General features: G+C 37.3%; 3 protein-coding genes across 3 annotated transcripts; all 3 read left to right on the top strand.

The window, feature by feature from the left end:
• The first annotated feature begins 336 nt into the window (after positions 1 to 336).
• On the top strand, positions 337 to 5,429 carry LOC113319446 (protein MAIN-LIKE 1-like). The gene is made up of 7 exons (XM_026567701.1): positions 337 to 475; positions 581 to 705; positions 1,089 to 1,931; positions 2,022 to 2,155; positions 2,291 to 2,718; positions 2,812 to 2,916; positions 4,951 to 5,429. Exons 3-7 carry the CDS (start codon positions 1,221 to 1,223, stop codon positions 5,019 to 5,021), a joined length of 1,449 nt encoding a protein of 482 aa, XP_026423486.1. The 5' UTR covers positions 337 to 475; positions 581 to 705; positions 1,089 to 1,220; the 3' UTR covers positions 5,022 to 5,429.
• On the top strand, positions 5,056 to 11,386 carry LOC113319453 (putative ankyrin repeat protein RF_1087). Its single transcript, XM_026567708.1, has 13 exons — positions 5,056 to 5,164; positions 6,009 to 6,014; positions 6,105 to 6,155; positions 6,219 to 6,323; positions 6,826 to 6,957; positions 7,058 to 7,197; positions 7,780 to 7,866; positions 8,200 to 8,324; positions 8,606 to 8,758; positions 9,469 to 9,570; positions 10,168 to 10,315; positions 10,412 to 10,491; positions 11,031 to 11,386. The coding sequence occupies exons 4-9, from the start codon at positions 6,290 to 6,292 to the stop codon at positions 8,613 to 8,615; spliced, it is 528 nt and encodes a 175-aa protein (XP_026423493.1). The 5' UTR covers positions 5,056 to 5,164; positions 6,009 to 6,014; positions 6,105 to 6,155; positions 6,219 to 6,289; the 3' UTR covers positions 8,616 to 8,758; positions 9,469 to 9,570; positions 10,168 to 10,315; positions 10,412 to 10,491; positions 11,031 to 11,386.
• LOC113272827 (protein STIP1 homolog) lies at positions 8,723 to 10,573 on the top strand. The gene is made up of 4 exons (XM_026522626.1): positions 8,723 to 8,758; positions 9,469 to 9,570; positions 10,168 to 10,344; positions 10,412 to 10,573. The coding sequence occupies exons 1-4, from the start codon at positions 8,723 to 8,725 to the stop codon at positions 10,571 to 10,573; spliced, it is 477 nt and encodes a 158-aa protein (XP_026378411.1).
• Positions 11,387 to 17,494: the final 6,108 nt, after the last annotated feature.

Below are 17,494 nucleotides of genomic sequence, written 5' to 3'. Positions count from 1 at the left end.
GGATAAATCGATCGGTGTGACTGCTGTTTTTTTGAGATGGCGAAGAGAAAATAGAGAGAAAATTGATAAAGGGTAATCCTGACAGTTACACTTTTAAATATCTCCCGTTTATTTCACCTAAGAGAAAAGTTTCCTCGCCCATATAAACCAGAAAAGTGTCTTTTTGGTCAAATGACCCATTTACTGTTGTTTTTAAATGGTAGTTTAATACTTTCGTCCCCAAGAAAAACACCCCTTAACATGACTATAAGTATGTGAATCATATCCCCAAATTATTTTGTTTATACCCTGATTGTGCGTCTTTGGCAAAACGTGACTGATTAGAGAACGGAGGAGTCAACATCCAACCAACCGGTTCATTTTCTCTGTACCGTCAAATCTTTGGCGCGCCTTTAAAAGCCTCTCTCTTCTCTCCTCATTTCCTCTTCATCTTCTCTTCTTCTCTCACCATGGATCGATCATATTAAAGCTTCAAGTCCGTATTATCTATAACCCTATCAGAGTTTACTTTCACACTCTTTTCTCTCTTCGTTTCCATTATCTTTTATTAATTTCGCTCGTTTCTTCTTTCTTTTCACAGCTAAGATCCTACTGTTTCACAGCTATCTATACACATAACCAAATTTCATTAGAGCAAAGCTTAAGGGGAAAACGATTTGGGGTCTAAAGAACTAAACCATTTGGGGGATTCGTTATCATTATCAGGTTAGTCTTTTGGTCTAACTTTTTTAATTTCTTTTCCAATTCATAATCCAATCTGTATGATTTGAGCTCTCTGATTGAACTAGGGTTTTAATTTATATAAGTTGAAATGACTCATTTGTGTTTCGTTTCTTAGTAATAAGTGTTAGGGTCACGAATGTATGATGTGGGTTTTCCCAATTTTTGATAATTTTAAACAAATCAAGTTGTAGCATGTTATGGGTTGGTAACTGTTTGTAGAACGTCATAAAGAATTCTATTTTTGCTTGTACCATGAAATTATTAGGTTCACTTACACGAGTCCCTTCAAATCCTCCATTTTTTTTTTCAAGTTGTGGGTAGTAGGAAATTTTAGCTGTGAAGTAAAGGGCAGTGTTAATTGTCAGGTTTGGAAGTTTCGGATTTTCATCAACGCAGATGTTCGTGTGAAATAGGACATCCTCATCTCCAATTGGTTTGCGCAGAAGGCCGTTTCTACCTCCTCCAGTGCAACTACAACTACAATTACAACTGGTAGGATGGTGACATACAAGATAGATAGTACAACAGAGTACATAAATAACATCGACGACTGGAAACCGAGTAAAGCCGTGCTCCACTATGTTAAAGGCATGGGATTGGAGTTCCTCCATCAAGAAAATGATCGAGGTTTGAAGTTTCCAATCCATCGATCGTTCCAATTGCTCAATGAATTACTCTGGTTTTACAATAAAGAGGATAAGGTGTTTTTTTTCAACGATATCAAGCTATCATACGGGTTGCAAGATGTTTTTTATCTAACCGGGTTGCCTATCAATGGCAAAAGAGTCAGCGGTGAAGTTTTTGATGCTCGTGAACAATTTGAACGTATATTCGGCTATAAACCACTAAAGGGTGATGCTATAATGGATGTCAATGGCAACATAAATTTGTCTGCTCTCAAAAAACTGTATAGGAACATTGGGAATGACAGTGTGGAACTCACTGAAGAAGTCCGTCAACACATTTGTGCATACATGCTGTATCATCTTCACTGTTTTGTCGTCCCAGAGTTGGATGGGAAAGCCTCTACCAGGTACTTGCCCCTTCTTTCTGACGTTACAAACATTCACCAGTATGCGTGGGGTGCTGCCTCATTGGCAAACCTACACGCAGAACTCGCGTGCATCCAGGAAAAACAATTCAAAGCACATGGGAATCCTAAGAAGCCAGATGAATTGCAATTTCGTTCCCAGCTCTACCCCCTTCTTGTAAGTTTGGTTTCTTTGCTAGCTCTTTTTAAATGTTTGCTTTTGTTTGACAATTAGAATAACCTGAACGTAAATCTTTCTCTTTTGTAGCTCTTCTTCTTTGAGCACATCCCTAAATTGTTGACAGTGGTTGCAATCAACAAACCTGAATGGTCATTGCCCATGAAGTTCCCTCTCATGGCTGAATGGTCGCATATCATGCTCAAAAGTTTTCTCAAACATGGGTTAGATTTTGCCGAAATATTGGAGAATCTGTTAGAAGATGATGTAAATTTTGCTTGTTTTTTCATCTCTATTTTTTTTTTTCAAATGTAATTTTTGTTTTGCTTCTAAATGTAATTTTTGGTTTTCTGTTGCAGGTGGTATGGGATGCCTTATCAGAGGCTAGAAAACAATTTTATTCCATCCGATTATAGGGAGCTGGGTAAATTTGCAGCAACTAGGACCATATTGCATTTCTTTGAGAAATGCTCCTACCATCGACCCGATTTGGCTCCAAAACAATTTGGGATTATAAATGTTGATGAAACTAAGTTGAAGGACATGATTGAAATCCATACTTGTAGTCGTAAAGGTCCCAGAGTAAAGAACTTTCTTGATTATACTGCTAACAATTGTAATTACCCTGCCATGGGGTTGGTGTGGGAGGAGAGGATGCATTCTGATCTCAGACATCAAAGTCCCATGGAAGCCGAAAATGAGGAGGATGAGGATCAAGGTACTGCACAGTCCACTGATAATGTGGACCGGGTTTGGAATGACAGTATGGAGCTGGAGAATGAGCAAGGTCTGCCTGGTTTTATTTCGGCATTCCTTAACCAAAACCTGATATTATTATATTTGATTTCTTAAAACCTAAATGATGTCTTCAAACATGTAGACAATCCCGTGGAATCGGAGCTGGGGAATGAGCAAGGTCTGAACGGGATTAGGATGCCTGAGCGCAGCTGTCAAAGTCTTGTCGGAGCGGAGAATGCGGATCAAGGTACTCTGTTGTTCTTTCATTTGTTGTTGATACAAATTTCTTCCGTAATAATGGGTTACGTAGAGAGAGATATACCTCCATGAGTCTGTGACAGTATTCACATTTTCTTTTTCACTTAACAACCTAACAATATTAATAAACGTGAGTTTAGTTCATTATTGTAGTTGACACTTGACACTCTAGACTCTAGCACAGTAGTATCTAAACTAGAAAATATGGAAACTGCAAAAGCATAAATAAACCAATAGAGCTGGAGAATGAGCAAGGTCCTCTTCATCCCCAGAACCACTGCAACCACTCCCAATTTCCCCCATAAGTCCTCTTCATCCCCAGAACTAATCCATCATTGAAGTCATCATCATCAGTTGTATAAATAACATCAACATCATCGTTATCGGTTTCGGATCCTGACAACTGAACTTGTTGGGATGAACAAGCACGACACAGTGTCCTTGTTGATGTCCTTCTGCGTTTTCAAGTGTTCCAAAAGTAAAATGTGTTCCTTCTACAGGATCATCTCTAGCATCATCGAGGATCTAGCCAATCTTGAAATTTTTCCAATGTCTTTAGCACAATTGGATCCATCTCTTACCCCATTACGCGTTCTTTGAAACGCTTCCCGAGTCTCTTGTGTTATTGAACATATACAAGATCACTCAACTTTGTATGATTATTAAACTTAGCATAGTCTCTTCTACCACTCAACACTATGCCATTGGCTCTTCCTAGTCGCCCTCTCCTACTGCAGTGCGGATCAAGTTCATTTATAATCTTGTTTGCGAGTGCATTCCAATAATCCTTCTTTAATAGCTTCGTCAGATTCAATCTCCTCAGGACTTGCAGGTGTTGCCCAATACTCTTGTGGGTTAAGATAGTCTGCTGCAGCATGCAATAGTTGTTGAAGTTGATCCAACCATTTCTTGTCCATTATCCTGCTTAAGGTTTGCCACGTTCTTTATCTTCAGGTGTTTTTGCAGCAAAATTAGCGCGTACTTGGAGCTACAGAAACTATCCGTAGGTCCTTTCTTCTTCACCATAATACCCGGTTGACGCTCGATTTCTTCTACTTCATCTTCATATATATTGACGTCAACATTTTTTCCTTTTGTTGCTTCTTTGCTACAGTTGCACCAGTATTTGCAGTCATAAAATCATATATTTATTTCATCTTTCACTAATGCAGAAACTTCCTAACACTCACTCACGCCCTTGAATCGAAAAGTTTTATAATCACTAACTAAATGGTGTTTGAATCGGTTAACGCCTCCTCTGGACACAAGACCACAGAAGTCACACTTCAGAACCTCTTTGTTTCCGTTAACAGGTTCCCCATAACACCATCACTTGCAGTAGAGTTTTCTCCTGACATGGCCGTTTTTGGTATTCTGTAACCTCAACAGTTCTAGGTATAATAGAAGTATATGATAAAGAACTTTATATTAGGGATGAAAAATCAATACAGAAGCACTTTGAGATCTAACCTCAATCATTAATGCTTCAAAATCAATATAAAACATATTCTCTAAATGTTTAGCTGTACCCACATTAGCATCGTCAACACACCTAATAGCATAATTCCTATGTTGTTCACTTTCGATCTTAGTCAAACTTATATTCCTAAAAGCAAGTGCTGACAATACCTTGAACAACCGACGTCCCTTTATCATGAGCCAACAAAATACTTGTTTTAAACGGTCATCTGTTCTCTGTATGATGGGTTCACGAGTTAACATAACAAACCCAGTCACATTTCCTAGGTCACCTTGAATCCTATCAGCTAATATCTGTAAGCCATATAGCTCAGCAGCTCTTTCAACCGAGACCCTTGAATTGTTGTTTCTGAACCAGAGAACCATAATGGTAAACATATTTCGATTTCAACTCCTCTTTATAATTTTATTTTTTTTGCCACCATGCTGTAGTAAGATTGTACTATCGTTTATTTCTGTCGCATTTTAAACCTCTTACTACAGTATTCGTTTTTGTTTACCAAAATTGTCTGAATAAAACTTGTCTAAATCTTGTCATGTTTAGATGATGATGACGACTACGATGGAAACCTAATTCTTGATAACCCTGAGAGCACCATATGGTATTTTATCTAGATCCTTGTCAAGAAGTTCAAGGACCGTTCTCAAAGCATGGAAGAGCAGGGACTGGTTTGAACCTGATTTCAGGGTTTGGAAAACAGGGCAGACAAAAGAAGAAGTAATACTGCTTACTGATGCAATATCTCAAGTATTCCCTAGTAAGTGAGCAAGTGTGTTGAATTCTCTTGGAATCATTTTGCACATCTAGTTACAATTACTATTGTGAAGTTCCTTTCAGTTTTTCTCTGTTGTCCCTTGACTTTCGTGGAACACATCCTGAATCCATTTCCTGTTAAAACCATACTCAGGTTTAATTATCTTTTCAGAAGTTTTTCTTGCAGTTTTTGGAATTGTGGTGTTTAAATTTCTGTAAGCAGTGGATGCTGTTTGTAATGTTAATGGCAAGTTGTTTCGAATTCTCCAGCTCTTTCGAGTCCAAGTCGGTCTCATTTGGTCAGTTATTCATAGATTTGACAGGGAAATTATCAGAGTAACATCTAAGTTTATAATAAATATGTAGAGTCGAGCTCATACCACTTACAACTCCCAACAACACCAGAACTTGAACTTTGATGATTCCGAATCGTCTTACCTTCCAGGATGTTTGTTGATATGTTAAGTTTAACCTTCTTTCCTGTTTGAAGTTTCCTTCAAAACAGCCAGAAGAAAACTTGTTGATAAGATCCTTAGCCGCAGCCAGCAATGAAGTGAATGGCTTTGGTGTAACTTGTTTCTTCCACATAGCCCAAATAAGCTCGGGATGCCACGTCGGTTAGAGACCGGCATATTCCCTTGGACCCTATAAGTAAGACTTGACTGACTAGGTCGAGACCTATTTTGACTCAACACTATTAATTCCCAGTCCCGTCCCAACTGCTTCGCTGCAACGTCAGATCCTTGGCGCTCCTTTTCATAAAACTCTCTTCTTCTCTTCTCATTTCTTATCTTTTTCTTCTTCTTCTTCTTCATCTTCTTCTTCTCTCACCATGGAGTATGCTCCAGCTGCAGGTCTGTACCGTTTCACACACTTTTTTTTGCCTCATCTTTCATATTATTACCTCTTTACTAAATCCGTTGGTTTGTGCTTCGTTTTTACAGCCAAGATCTTACTCTGTGCTGCTCATGACGGTGATCTCGAACAACTCAAAAGTAGGTATCAGTTTCTACTCTGATTTTTTTTTTTTTTTTTGATGATGTTGTGTTTTGGATCAGAATTTGCAGCAGTACTGGATCATTTAATTGGAGATGGAATACCAGCCACAGTTAAGTACTTGATTGAAGATATGAAAGTTGAAATTGATGTTAAAGATGGAGCAGGTATACTTTCAATTGACTTATTTCACATTTTTGATGATTCGACATGTTGAATAGACTTTTTGATTGTAACTCGTATGTTTGGTTTTTTTGATTTATTTTTCACTTAAATGTTTCTATTAGGTTTTTAAGAGCTGAAATTGGAAATAATTGCTTTTCGATTGATGTAATTTTTAATGTTTGGGGATTTTCGGAGATAATTAGGGAATTGAATGATTTTCCACAAAGTTAGTTTTGTTTTGTGTTGTTTCTGGTAGTTGCAGTGAGAATTTGAGGGAATTTTTAGATGTTGACAAAGACATTGACCTGTGGGTGAATATACTTTGTATTTTGGTTTTTGGATTGAATAAGGGGTCTAGTACATTGCTGAGTGGGTTAATCTAATTAATAATGACTTCTGGTCCTCTGAAGCATTAGTTCTAATAATTGAAGTTGAAGTTTATATTCTTAAAACCTGTTAATACGAGTTGTGTAATCATGCAATTTGCGGTAATGTGTTTCACAGGTCAAACTCCCCTATCCCATGCATTTGCAGAAGGGCGTTTGGCCGCTGTGGAATATCTTCTTGAAATGGGTGCCAATCCTGAAATACTTGATGATTCAAATACTAGTCCTCTGCATTACGTCACAATGAGTGGTAGGTTGCATTGCAACTTATCTGATAACTTTCCAAATGTGTTATTCGGATATTTTAAAGTAGACTGAATGAGGTCCTTGATATTTTTTTCGTGATGCAGGACATAAACATTTCATACCCTTGTTACTTTCAAAAGGTATTAATGTGGATGTAATCAATAATTTCGGCTCACCACTACAATATGCTGCGACTGCTGGCGATCACGATGCTGTGAAAGTTCTTATGGATCATGGTGCCAACGTGAGTAGCATTTGCCTTTTCCACACTAACAGGTGTGGCTTTCTGTTTACAAATATTCAAAGTGATCTCTAAATGGTAAACCAAGTTTTATCCTGAACTGCTTGATCACGACATATGTATATTTTTAATTCAACTACAGAACTTTTTTAAGCTATATCCTCTATATACGGTAGAATGTGTATCGTAAGCTCTTTTGATAAAACTAAAAGCCTACATTTCCTAATGTTGCTTTTAGTTTCGTCCCAGGGGCGGAGCCACATGGAGAGGAGGGTGTGCAATTGCACCCCCTCAAATGTGAGCACCCAAGCCTAATTTCAACTAATTGATCCCATTTTTGGTCATTTTAGCCCTTTTGCACCCCCTAAAGTATGTGTTGATTGGCAACTTGCCCACCCATTTCTTGAATCCTGGCTCCGCCCCTGTTTCGGCCCCGCAGCTTATTGTTAATTGTTAGAAACTTATAATGCCAGCTAGACTGTCTGATCATAATACACCTCTCTATGTAAATTCTTGTTACGTGAAACCAATAATAACATAGAAGCATTCCTTTTACTGAATCTACCTTTTGTTTTGTCTTTGCAGCCTAATTTGGTATTCCATGATACATTTAGTCCACTTCTGGCATCTATCGGTTCCCTATCTTGGCGATGCATGGAGCAATTACTGAAGGTAGACTTATTTCTCTACCTTCTTGCTGGACTTTATTTACATCTCTTTAGTCTAGTTTGTATGATTCAATCTCATATTATGCACAATTGTGTAGAACTTTCTCTATTTTTTTTTAATCTATTCAAGCTAAATTTCTTGTACTTGACTTCTGATGTATATTAAGGAACTTGTTATGCTTGTCATGGCTCCATTTTTTTTGAGTGGGTATTTAGGGATTGTTTGGTGTCTGCTTGTGGTTGTGGACTGCTCAAAGTATGTGTATTCTACAATTTTTTGGGTTTGTAAGCATACCCAATGTAACTTTTACTATTAAATCCTTTGGCATCTCTGTAGGCCGGAGCTGATCCAAATGGGGGACCAGAAGGAATAAAAGCTTTACCACTTGCAGCTCAAGTAGGGGAAGCACAAATCATTAAGCTACTGGTTGAGGCTGGTGCAGATCCAAAGTTACAAATATAGTAAGCTAGTTGTACTTTTGGTCTTTGTTCGTTTATGGGACATCATCCATTGACATAACTTGGTACTTCTAAGTTTTGATATGCTCCATGGGCCACTTTGAGATGAGCAATTACATGGATTGTTCTCATTACTGCGTCCTTCGGCTTGAAAGGCGCAATCCTCTGTTTAGTTTTACGTTCGTTCTCATAATTTGAAGTGAAATGCTGGTACACTATGAGATGATTCGTCGATATCACCTATGGTTGTCTGGCCTAAGAAAGTAAACTTTTTCATGTTACAGCACGGACTAAAGCCAGTAGAAATTGCAGCTGTTCACGGTAATCTGCAAGGGGCTGAGATTCTTTTCCCAGTGACTTCTCTTATTCCTTCATATGTTGACTGGAGCGTCAATGGAATAATGAAGCATGTAAATTCTACGGAGTTTGAGAATAAGGTAAATACAATATGTATATCTATCTCGAGGTTTTGAATAGTGTCGTAACATTTTGAAAACAAAATGACCTCACTATCTTCTGTGTAGTTGTAAGAAATCTTACAACTTCACTCCACTATAACTAGTTCAATCTCTAGGTGATCATTATGAATTCTTGATTTTATTAACAAAAGATTAAGAATGTTTACAAAATAGATTCAAGTATTACAACAATTCTACTTGAAACCTAAACTCAGTTTCTCTCTCTTCGTATCTCTTTACCAAGACTTGTCCTAGAATCCTCCCACAAACAATGATCTCTCTCCTTTATATAGGATTTTTACATAGTGGATGACAGCTAAGAATCCCATTATTTTCGGGATCACTGTGCGACATATTCGCTCATATACAATCACTAATCTTCGCATAGCACCCTTCTTCGCATAATTCTTCACACTTTACTCGTGATTTTGCTGACGTCATCTGGTGTGTCATCTCAACTTTGCTGTGTGCGATGCTCTTTGCGTAGGTTGTATTCTCACATCGCGTAGTTATTAACGTGTGCGATATTTAACTCCTACATTCTCACTGGCATACCATTTACATTCCTATCATTTCATACTTGTTGGCATTCAGCATCTTCCAACTTTCATGCCTAGAAGCTCATAAATGTGTAGTTTATAGGCAAATTCATAAGTTGATGTATTATATTAAATCTTCTTTATTGATAGATGATTCATAAAGCAGAGGAAAAATTTCTTGAGGCAAAATCAAGGGGAACAAGTGCATTCCAGAGGAAGGAGTATTGGCAGGCAGTATATTGGTACACAGAGGTACCTTTTTTTTTCTTGAGGCAAAATGAAGTTTAAGTCTTTAGCTGCATTTTACGGTATCTTTTAAATGGAAGGTGAAATAGGAATACATCCTCCATCTATAATTGGAGATTTTTAAGCATTCATATCATCATATGGGCTATTGCATTTATACAAGAATGTAAATCTGCTAAATCATGATCCAGGAACGAAATACGGTACAAGCCTTCATTTTTTATTCTATTTTTGTCAGCTAAGTTCCTTTTATTCTTAATTTCAGAATCTGCAATCAAGTTTCAGAATAGTGGCTTTTCTGCTCCTCTTAAATCATTGTCACCGAAGCTGAATCTATAAGCAGCTTAAGTGTACATCTCAGTTGATGTTTTAAAGTTGTTACTTACTTCAATTCATATGCAGAGTCACATGCTTCTCCCACAGTGGAGTTAAAATAAGAACCACTGATATCGAGAATTTCCACATTGCCGTTGCATATTAATCTCAAATGTGGAAATCGATCTTCAAGCTCTTTTGGTTCTTAGTCTATTCTTTTCAAGCTGTCTTGTATTTTTTCTCCCATAGATGGGTTGATCGCTCTAGTATTTTTTTGTCTTTCTTCAGGCTCTCGAAATCAAACCTGGTGATGCAGCTGTCCTATCCAACAGGAGTTTATGCTATGTGTATTTAAATAAGGGAGATCCTGCTTTCGAAGATGCTAGTCAATGCGTGTTGGCAAGACCAGACTGGCCTAAGGCGTATTATAGGGCAGGTGTAGCACTCAAACTTCTGAATGTACCGGTTAATTTTTTTCTTTTCTTTTTATGCAAAGAAATCCTTTTGATAATATTTGTTGCACTTGCCGCAGAGGCTTGACGATGCAGCAGATGCCTTTTCCAATGGTTTGAAACTGGATCCTGAAAATAGAGAGCTTCAAGATGCATTCAGGTTAGGTGCCATTACATTTATTACCAGCCCTACAGTTCATTTATTACTTCAAGCATTACTGCTTAGCTGGTTTATCATTTGAACCTGAACCTGTTCTGATTGGAGAGTGAACTTGAACTGCTAGATGTTGATTAGATGACCAATAACCATCAACAAAGTGGAGTTAAGCTCCTAGGTTCTTTGGGCTTGGGTTCCTATTATACATGATTGTTAAGATGGTTTAGTCTGAATCATCTTACCTTCCCAGATATTTGTTGATATGATTAAGTTTAACCTTCTCTCCTGTTTGAAGTTATAAATTTACGATAAATTTTTAAACATCTGTACTTTGCTTCCACAAGAAGCATATAGTATTGGCAATGTCACGGTTAAACTCTCTGAATTGTTGATTGAGGTCTTCTTAGGCCCCAAGCCACTCAGGCATGTGAATGTCTTGTGTATATTATGTAGAACAAAGAACCATGATAGATCAGTTCATATGATTTCCTTTTCGTATTATTCGACATTTTCTTATTTGATTTCACTCTTCTTTCTTACAGGGAGGTTTCATTAAAAAGGTAGAAGGCCATCAATGTCCCTCTCTAGATTGAAAAGCGGACGATAGATATATATGTGCAGATATTGTGATGCAATTTTTTTGCGGGGAAGTTTTTGGTCAGCTAATGTAAAAAGTTAGAAACTTGATGACAGTCCGTGTCTTGAACGTTGTAAGTTGTAATAGCAGCTCATGAAGTCCTTTTTGTAAAAAATCAAGTCTTGACTAGTCTGCAACGTCGGTAGTCTCCCAACGTTTGGCAATGGCCGACTAATTATGTATGCCAGCTTATTGCATCTATGCTTAATTCTGTGATGACAATTTGTTTTTAACTTTTTAAAATTAAAAAAAGTTTGTTCATTCTCGATCCTCAAATCAAATTTCGCACAACATATTTAAAATCTTCTGGGCCTTAGTGCACTTAACTGAATCAAGGTCCCACTCCTAGTTAGCAATTCGCGGTACCGAAAACGTTCGAAATGGGATATGTACGGGTATTATACGGATTTTATAAAAATCGAATTCGGTTAAGAATCTGTCAACGGTTAAGAATCTGATCAACGGTTCGTGGTACGGCAGTAATACAGAACGTTTTAGAGATATGAGTTCGGTACGCAAAATTAGGCGTGTACTAATAGGAAGAAAAGTTCAAATACGGTGGGAAAATGTGATGTGTGTATAAAAATTCCCATATATACAAAATATATGTGAAGTTAGAATAACAGAATCATTAGCTAAGTGGTCGAGGGCCTGTAATTTTTGGAAAGGGAAAATTAAGGGCAGGTCCAAAAAAAATAATATTTTCACTGTCAGTTCATAATTAATTTTAAGTACCGTGACGTCTATAATTATATGAAATTATTAAAAATGTCTGCATGACGGATTATGCATCCTCATGAGGGTTATGCATCAGGGGTATAATTGACAACGCAATTTGGATATAACATATCTAAAAATCCGCGCCTTAGAATTTTACAGATTTTATATCGTTGGAAATCTTTTTAAGAGAGTTACGCAACGAGTACAAACAACGATATCAAATTTTTGTTTTTCACGAAAAAATCGGAGGTGATAATTGTTTTAGTCAAAATTTTCGAAAACTGACTACATAACCATTATGCAGTCACCAAAAAAGATGCATAACACATTCTGCAGACGCATAACGAATTATGCAACCATTTTCTCGACTGCATAACAAATTATGCATCTGCATAACAAAGTTATGCATATATAACAAGTTATGTAACCATTGTTTTGGTTGATTTTAGTGCGTACATAAAAAATTGATGCATAATGCGATATGCATTCGTATTTACGGATGCGTATCATGCTATGCATCTATTTTCTCGATGCATAAAAGATTGTGCAACAATTTTCTCGATGCATAATGCATTATGCAGTCATTTTTTCGGATGCATAACAGGTTATGCATCCATTTTCACGACTGCATAACATGTTATGTAAATATTATTATAGGTGCATGACAAGTTATGCAACCTTATTTTTTGTTGGTTTCAATACTAAGAAAAAAATAACCGCATAACGTGGTAACTGCATAAAAGATCATGCAGTCACTTCTGAAGTTGCATAACATATTATGCAAGTACAAGTACTCTTATTACAACTATTGCTGCTAAGAATCTTACCACTACTGATCTCGTTGCACTCTCTGGTGGACACACCATCGGCGTCGGAAATTGGTCATCCTTCACGAATTGCTTATCACCTACCCAAGATCCCACCATGAACCAGAACTTTGCAAGAAAGCTTAAAATAACTTGCCCTAAAGCCGACACTATCAATACCACAGTTTCTGTATATGAGTAACAACCGACAGACATTATCTTGTTCCGACAGCTCTGGCTACTTCCGGCGACGATTGCGGAAACAACTGAGACTGGACATTTCTTATTAACTACTGATGATTCATTCTTTGGATCTAACATTTGGACTAATCTTAATACACTCTTCTCATCTCTAACGATTTATTTTCGGTTCGTTTTGGCTGTAAGTAATGAGATTAAAGCATGTGCAGAGGATTCTTGTAAACCGACTGGTTTTGATGATTCATTAATCTTGTAACTCGGATTTCATATATTGTAGATACATTTTTCACAACTCCAACTGCATGAGTTTGTGTTAATGGAGATCCAGATCGACAACTACAAGTTTCAACCAAAACAGGATTTCCTCCGTAAGATGAAACTGCCCATGAATTTTCAGGATCACCGGTAATGGCTTCAATAACAATAATTGTTTTTCCTTTCAAATACGTAGATCCAGTTTCACGCAACAGCGGACCTAATTCACCTCTTCAACGACTTGTTCCCGAACTTCATATCTCCTTCTTTAGCAACCAAAATCGATGAGTTTTCATCTCAATTAAATATATGTAACAACGAATCTAAAACTTACTTCTTAAATTCAATTTCATCGATCTGAAGTCTTGTGAAAAGATTTCTGATAAAAGATCCCAATTCTTCTTTAGTTGAACCTGGATCGGTAGGATAGAAAATTTCTCCCAGTCCACGAAGAAATCAAGAAACACAATTTTATAAAATCATGAGTTTGAGAGAAATTTTCTCATAAAAATTGGGTGCGCGCATGAACTTTTATGCCCGTGGGTTTCACGGTGGAGAAAAACTCAAAAATGGGTTTCCCTGTAGTTTTCACTTGTGGAAAACCAACGAAATGGTTAGTTGAGCTTGTAGAATGGTATTAAGAATGCCCAATAGCAACTTGGTCAGCCGATTTAGTTCGCCGACTCTCGTTCGGAACGTGAACGTCACGTATAGTTCGTGAACCTGATGAAATCGCCCGTATAAAAATCGGAGTTACAATTAGACAGGAGAATTGTTCGGTGCCGACCTATGCGGAATAATTCGAAAATTATTCGCGAATCATTCGCGGAATTGCTAACTAGGGTCCCACGAATGTACAAGATTTGACTATTTTACCCCCGACCCCGACATAAACTACACTCTGATTATTCTCGGGTGAGGCACTCCCTGAATGTCACCGGAAAGACTATTAATTATGTTTAGTGGTGGACTATTGAATAACACTCCCTCAATAATTGAACGTTAGCGACAAGATTATCAGCTTTTTTACCGGTGGACCACTAAATAACAGTCCCTCAATAATTCTATTAAACTAACCACTAAAGAGTGTTACATAAGTGTTGCAACACCCCTGAATCAAGATGAGGTTCAAGAATTGGCTTGGATCTCAGCTTGAATCAACACAGGAACGTCTAACCATTTGGCGCTCGAAAATTTTCTTTAGCGACTAACCATTATGCACTCGGAAGCATATTTTCGGGAATATATTGTTTGCGCCTTATGATTAGGCGCTTCATTTAAATATTTATTTGACCTTTTTGAACTTACACCATGTTTACATTCATACGGCTTAAATCACATTGTTCATAGATAGTGCGCGTTCTGCCCGGGATATCCAGAGATTCAACTTTGTGGAGTTTATCCTAATGTGATAGGTTAATTTTGAATATTATAAATTGAAAATAAGATAAATTTGGCTACAATAGTAAATAAGTAATGCCTAATTCAGTTTCGTTGAAAATAAGGTTACACTTAACCTGGAAACAAGCCTTTAAACCACCATGCTTCCCTGGTGGATGAGTTAAGCTTCGTGAGGATTTACAGATAGATTTACCCACAAAATCAATTTCATTATATTATTTGTAGTCATCTAAGACGGGCGAGGTTAGTTGAAGACTACCCTACACGGTCTCGGATACTTGTTACATTAACTGGTCTCACAAAAGGCTTGAATCTATCCAGGATGTGAAAATGAGCCTCATATCGGAATTTGAACCTTTCCATCTACGCCACTCCTCCATGGTTGTTGCTATAACTTCATCATCAGTTGCACCCCTGAGCCGATATTAGTTGACATTCCATAATAAATGATTGAATTCGTGTACTCCGTCGACAAAACATGTCAATTGAAGTGTGGTTGTTTGGGTTACCAGTTTCTCTGCTGAAATGCTCTTGTATGGTGATCCAATGAAGTTGATTGGGACAACCATTATGCGTTCGTAACCCATTTTCGGATAGTGGAGTACCAAACCCCGACATAGAGATAAATCTTCTTCCAACGTATACTCCGCAGGATTAATGTAAGGTGAAGGCATCTTTCATAAGAGTTTGGATAAAGAGATTTTTTTTCCGGCTAGATATGGTAGATGTAAAGACTTATATGAATGTCTAGAAACTAGATTTGGGGGTATATATAGTAGGTATATCAACGGTCATATTATTCGAACTCTACGACTAACGTATATTTTCTTAAAATATTTTTTTAGATATTTTTGTGGATAATATATAATTATTCACTGGTACTACACTTAGTTTTTTGTAGAAATTAAAATACTGAATTTTTTAGTTACAAAATTTGAACCGTTTACATTATACAAACTTAAATAAAATACTCAAATCAAGTACTAACTCGTTTTCGCAGGCATCGCGATTGCACTTAGCATGTGCAACAAGCCTTTAAACCGCTAAGTGACCTGTATGGAAGAGTGTGGTCTCGTGAGAGTTTATAGACATATATACCCACAAAATCATTTACATTGGTTCAGTTTCTTTGAATCTTCTTCCCACTCTTGTCGTACTATTTATGTCGGATTGTATTCTTCATGGTTCTCCTTCAAAAGTAAGTAACATTCGAAAAACCTGAATTGATGTCTTTCCGCATGATAATAGTGATGTTTCGCAATGTTTTCCTGTATGGAACATGGATTAAAAACTTATTATTTCATAAAAGTAGCGTGCTAAAGAAATGTATGTAACTAAAATTTACTTACAACATTGGTGTATGTCTGGCCGGAACGGAGGTTTCGCCATAGTGGCACAATCATATTAACATATAGCCCCACTGCTCGCTTTACCGATAAAACCTTATTTCGTGTATAATTCTGTAGTTCTTTGGTTGAGATTTTCGTGGGTATCTATAAATTGGCGAAAAAACTCGTCCCACAACTGTGTAGGAGAAATACTGCATGCATGATAAACATTTAGCCAACTTCTGATCATGGAAGTATCTTCCTCTGTTATGAATCTGGACACCATCTCTGCAAAAATAACAATAATTTATAAATAGGAATATAAATGTTGAGAATTTGATTATGTATATGAGGTCGAGGGGACCCGGTTTTATAGAAGAAAAGAAGTATGAATTGCATTATTGTATGTGTTTGCAAACTCGACTTTAATGGAGACGTATCACTGATCGCATTGGTGTGTGTGTTTTGAAAACTCGACTTTAATGAAGACGTATCACTGCTCGCATTGAAGTGTGTGTTTTTGATAAACACATTTTTGTGTCTAAGTTTTCCTCAATTTTTTGTATTGTTGGTACTCGATTTCGTATTTATTATGGTGTTTTATGTGTTTATAGGAAATATACATTTTTAGAAAATTCGGCTCGAAAAGTTACTCAGGGCACCCCGGAGGACATTTGCTATACGGACCCCCACTTTTGCTAAGGGGCACCCTTATTCTCAGCACCCACGGCTATGTGTAGCCCAAATTAATCCACAACACCCATCTTCTCCGTGAAACTGGTTTTTGGCGGGAAAAGATATTTTTAGAAAACAGATTTTCAGTTCGTGATTTAGTGGGGTTATAGCGTGATTCAATGGCTAAAACTTTATGGGAAGACTTGATTGAGCATAACAGACGTGGTATGGTTGATTGTTTCGGTTAAATTTGGCTAGATAACTCCCAAGAAAAAAACAGGGAAGCATATCAACGGGAGAAGTGTTTCACGGGATTGGACGTGTTCTCCCGTGCATGGCGTGAGATAGAAGTGTGTATTACTACATCTGAGGCTTGTACATGACGAATTGGAGCGTGCTGGAAGAAGTTTAACGCGTGGTGAAGATAAAAATGGAAAATTTGGCCGTAGAGAATAATGATGATGAATGAAGATTATTTGGGAGATATGGCGTGATTAAATGAGGCTTAGGAGTATAAATAGATGGCTCTAGGTCCATAGACGGGGATGAAGATTCGGAAGAGAATAGAGAGCTACAGAGAAGAGATTGGACGAGTTGCAGAGAATATTTTTATGCTGCTGTAGAACACGATGAACATACTGCCAAAGACCGTCGTAAACAACTGTCGTTCATGCTACAGTGACAGCGACACAAGCAAGGCAGACTTATTTGCTATAGAGTTTGCGACACAGAATCGTGGGTCTTAGAGCAACAGTATCAGTGACAGATACTGTGGGTCGTTCTGGTTTGTAACAAATATAATTGTTACAAACCCGGTTTTGAATTATTTCTCCCTTTTCATCATTTGTAAACACCCTTTGAGCAATAATAATGATTTTTGAGCGTGTTTCCAACAACATGATGAGCTAAACCCCACTACTGGGACAATGGAGGAAGCAACTTTTCATGATTGTGGTAAATGAATTAATTCTTTTATTGACTTT

Source organism: Papaver somniferum, chromosome 1 (genome assembly GCF_003573695.1).
Source record: "Papaver somniferum cultivar HN1 chromosome 1, ASM357369v1, whole genome shotgun sequence".
Taxonomy (NCBI): domain Eukaryota; kingdom Viridiplantae; phylum Streptophyta; class Magnoliopsida; order Ranunculales; family Papaveraceae; genus Papaver; species Papaver somniferum.
This window is presented reverse-complemented; position numbering and strand designations above follow the sequence as displayed.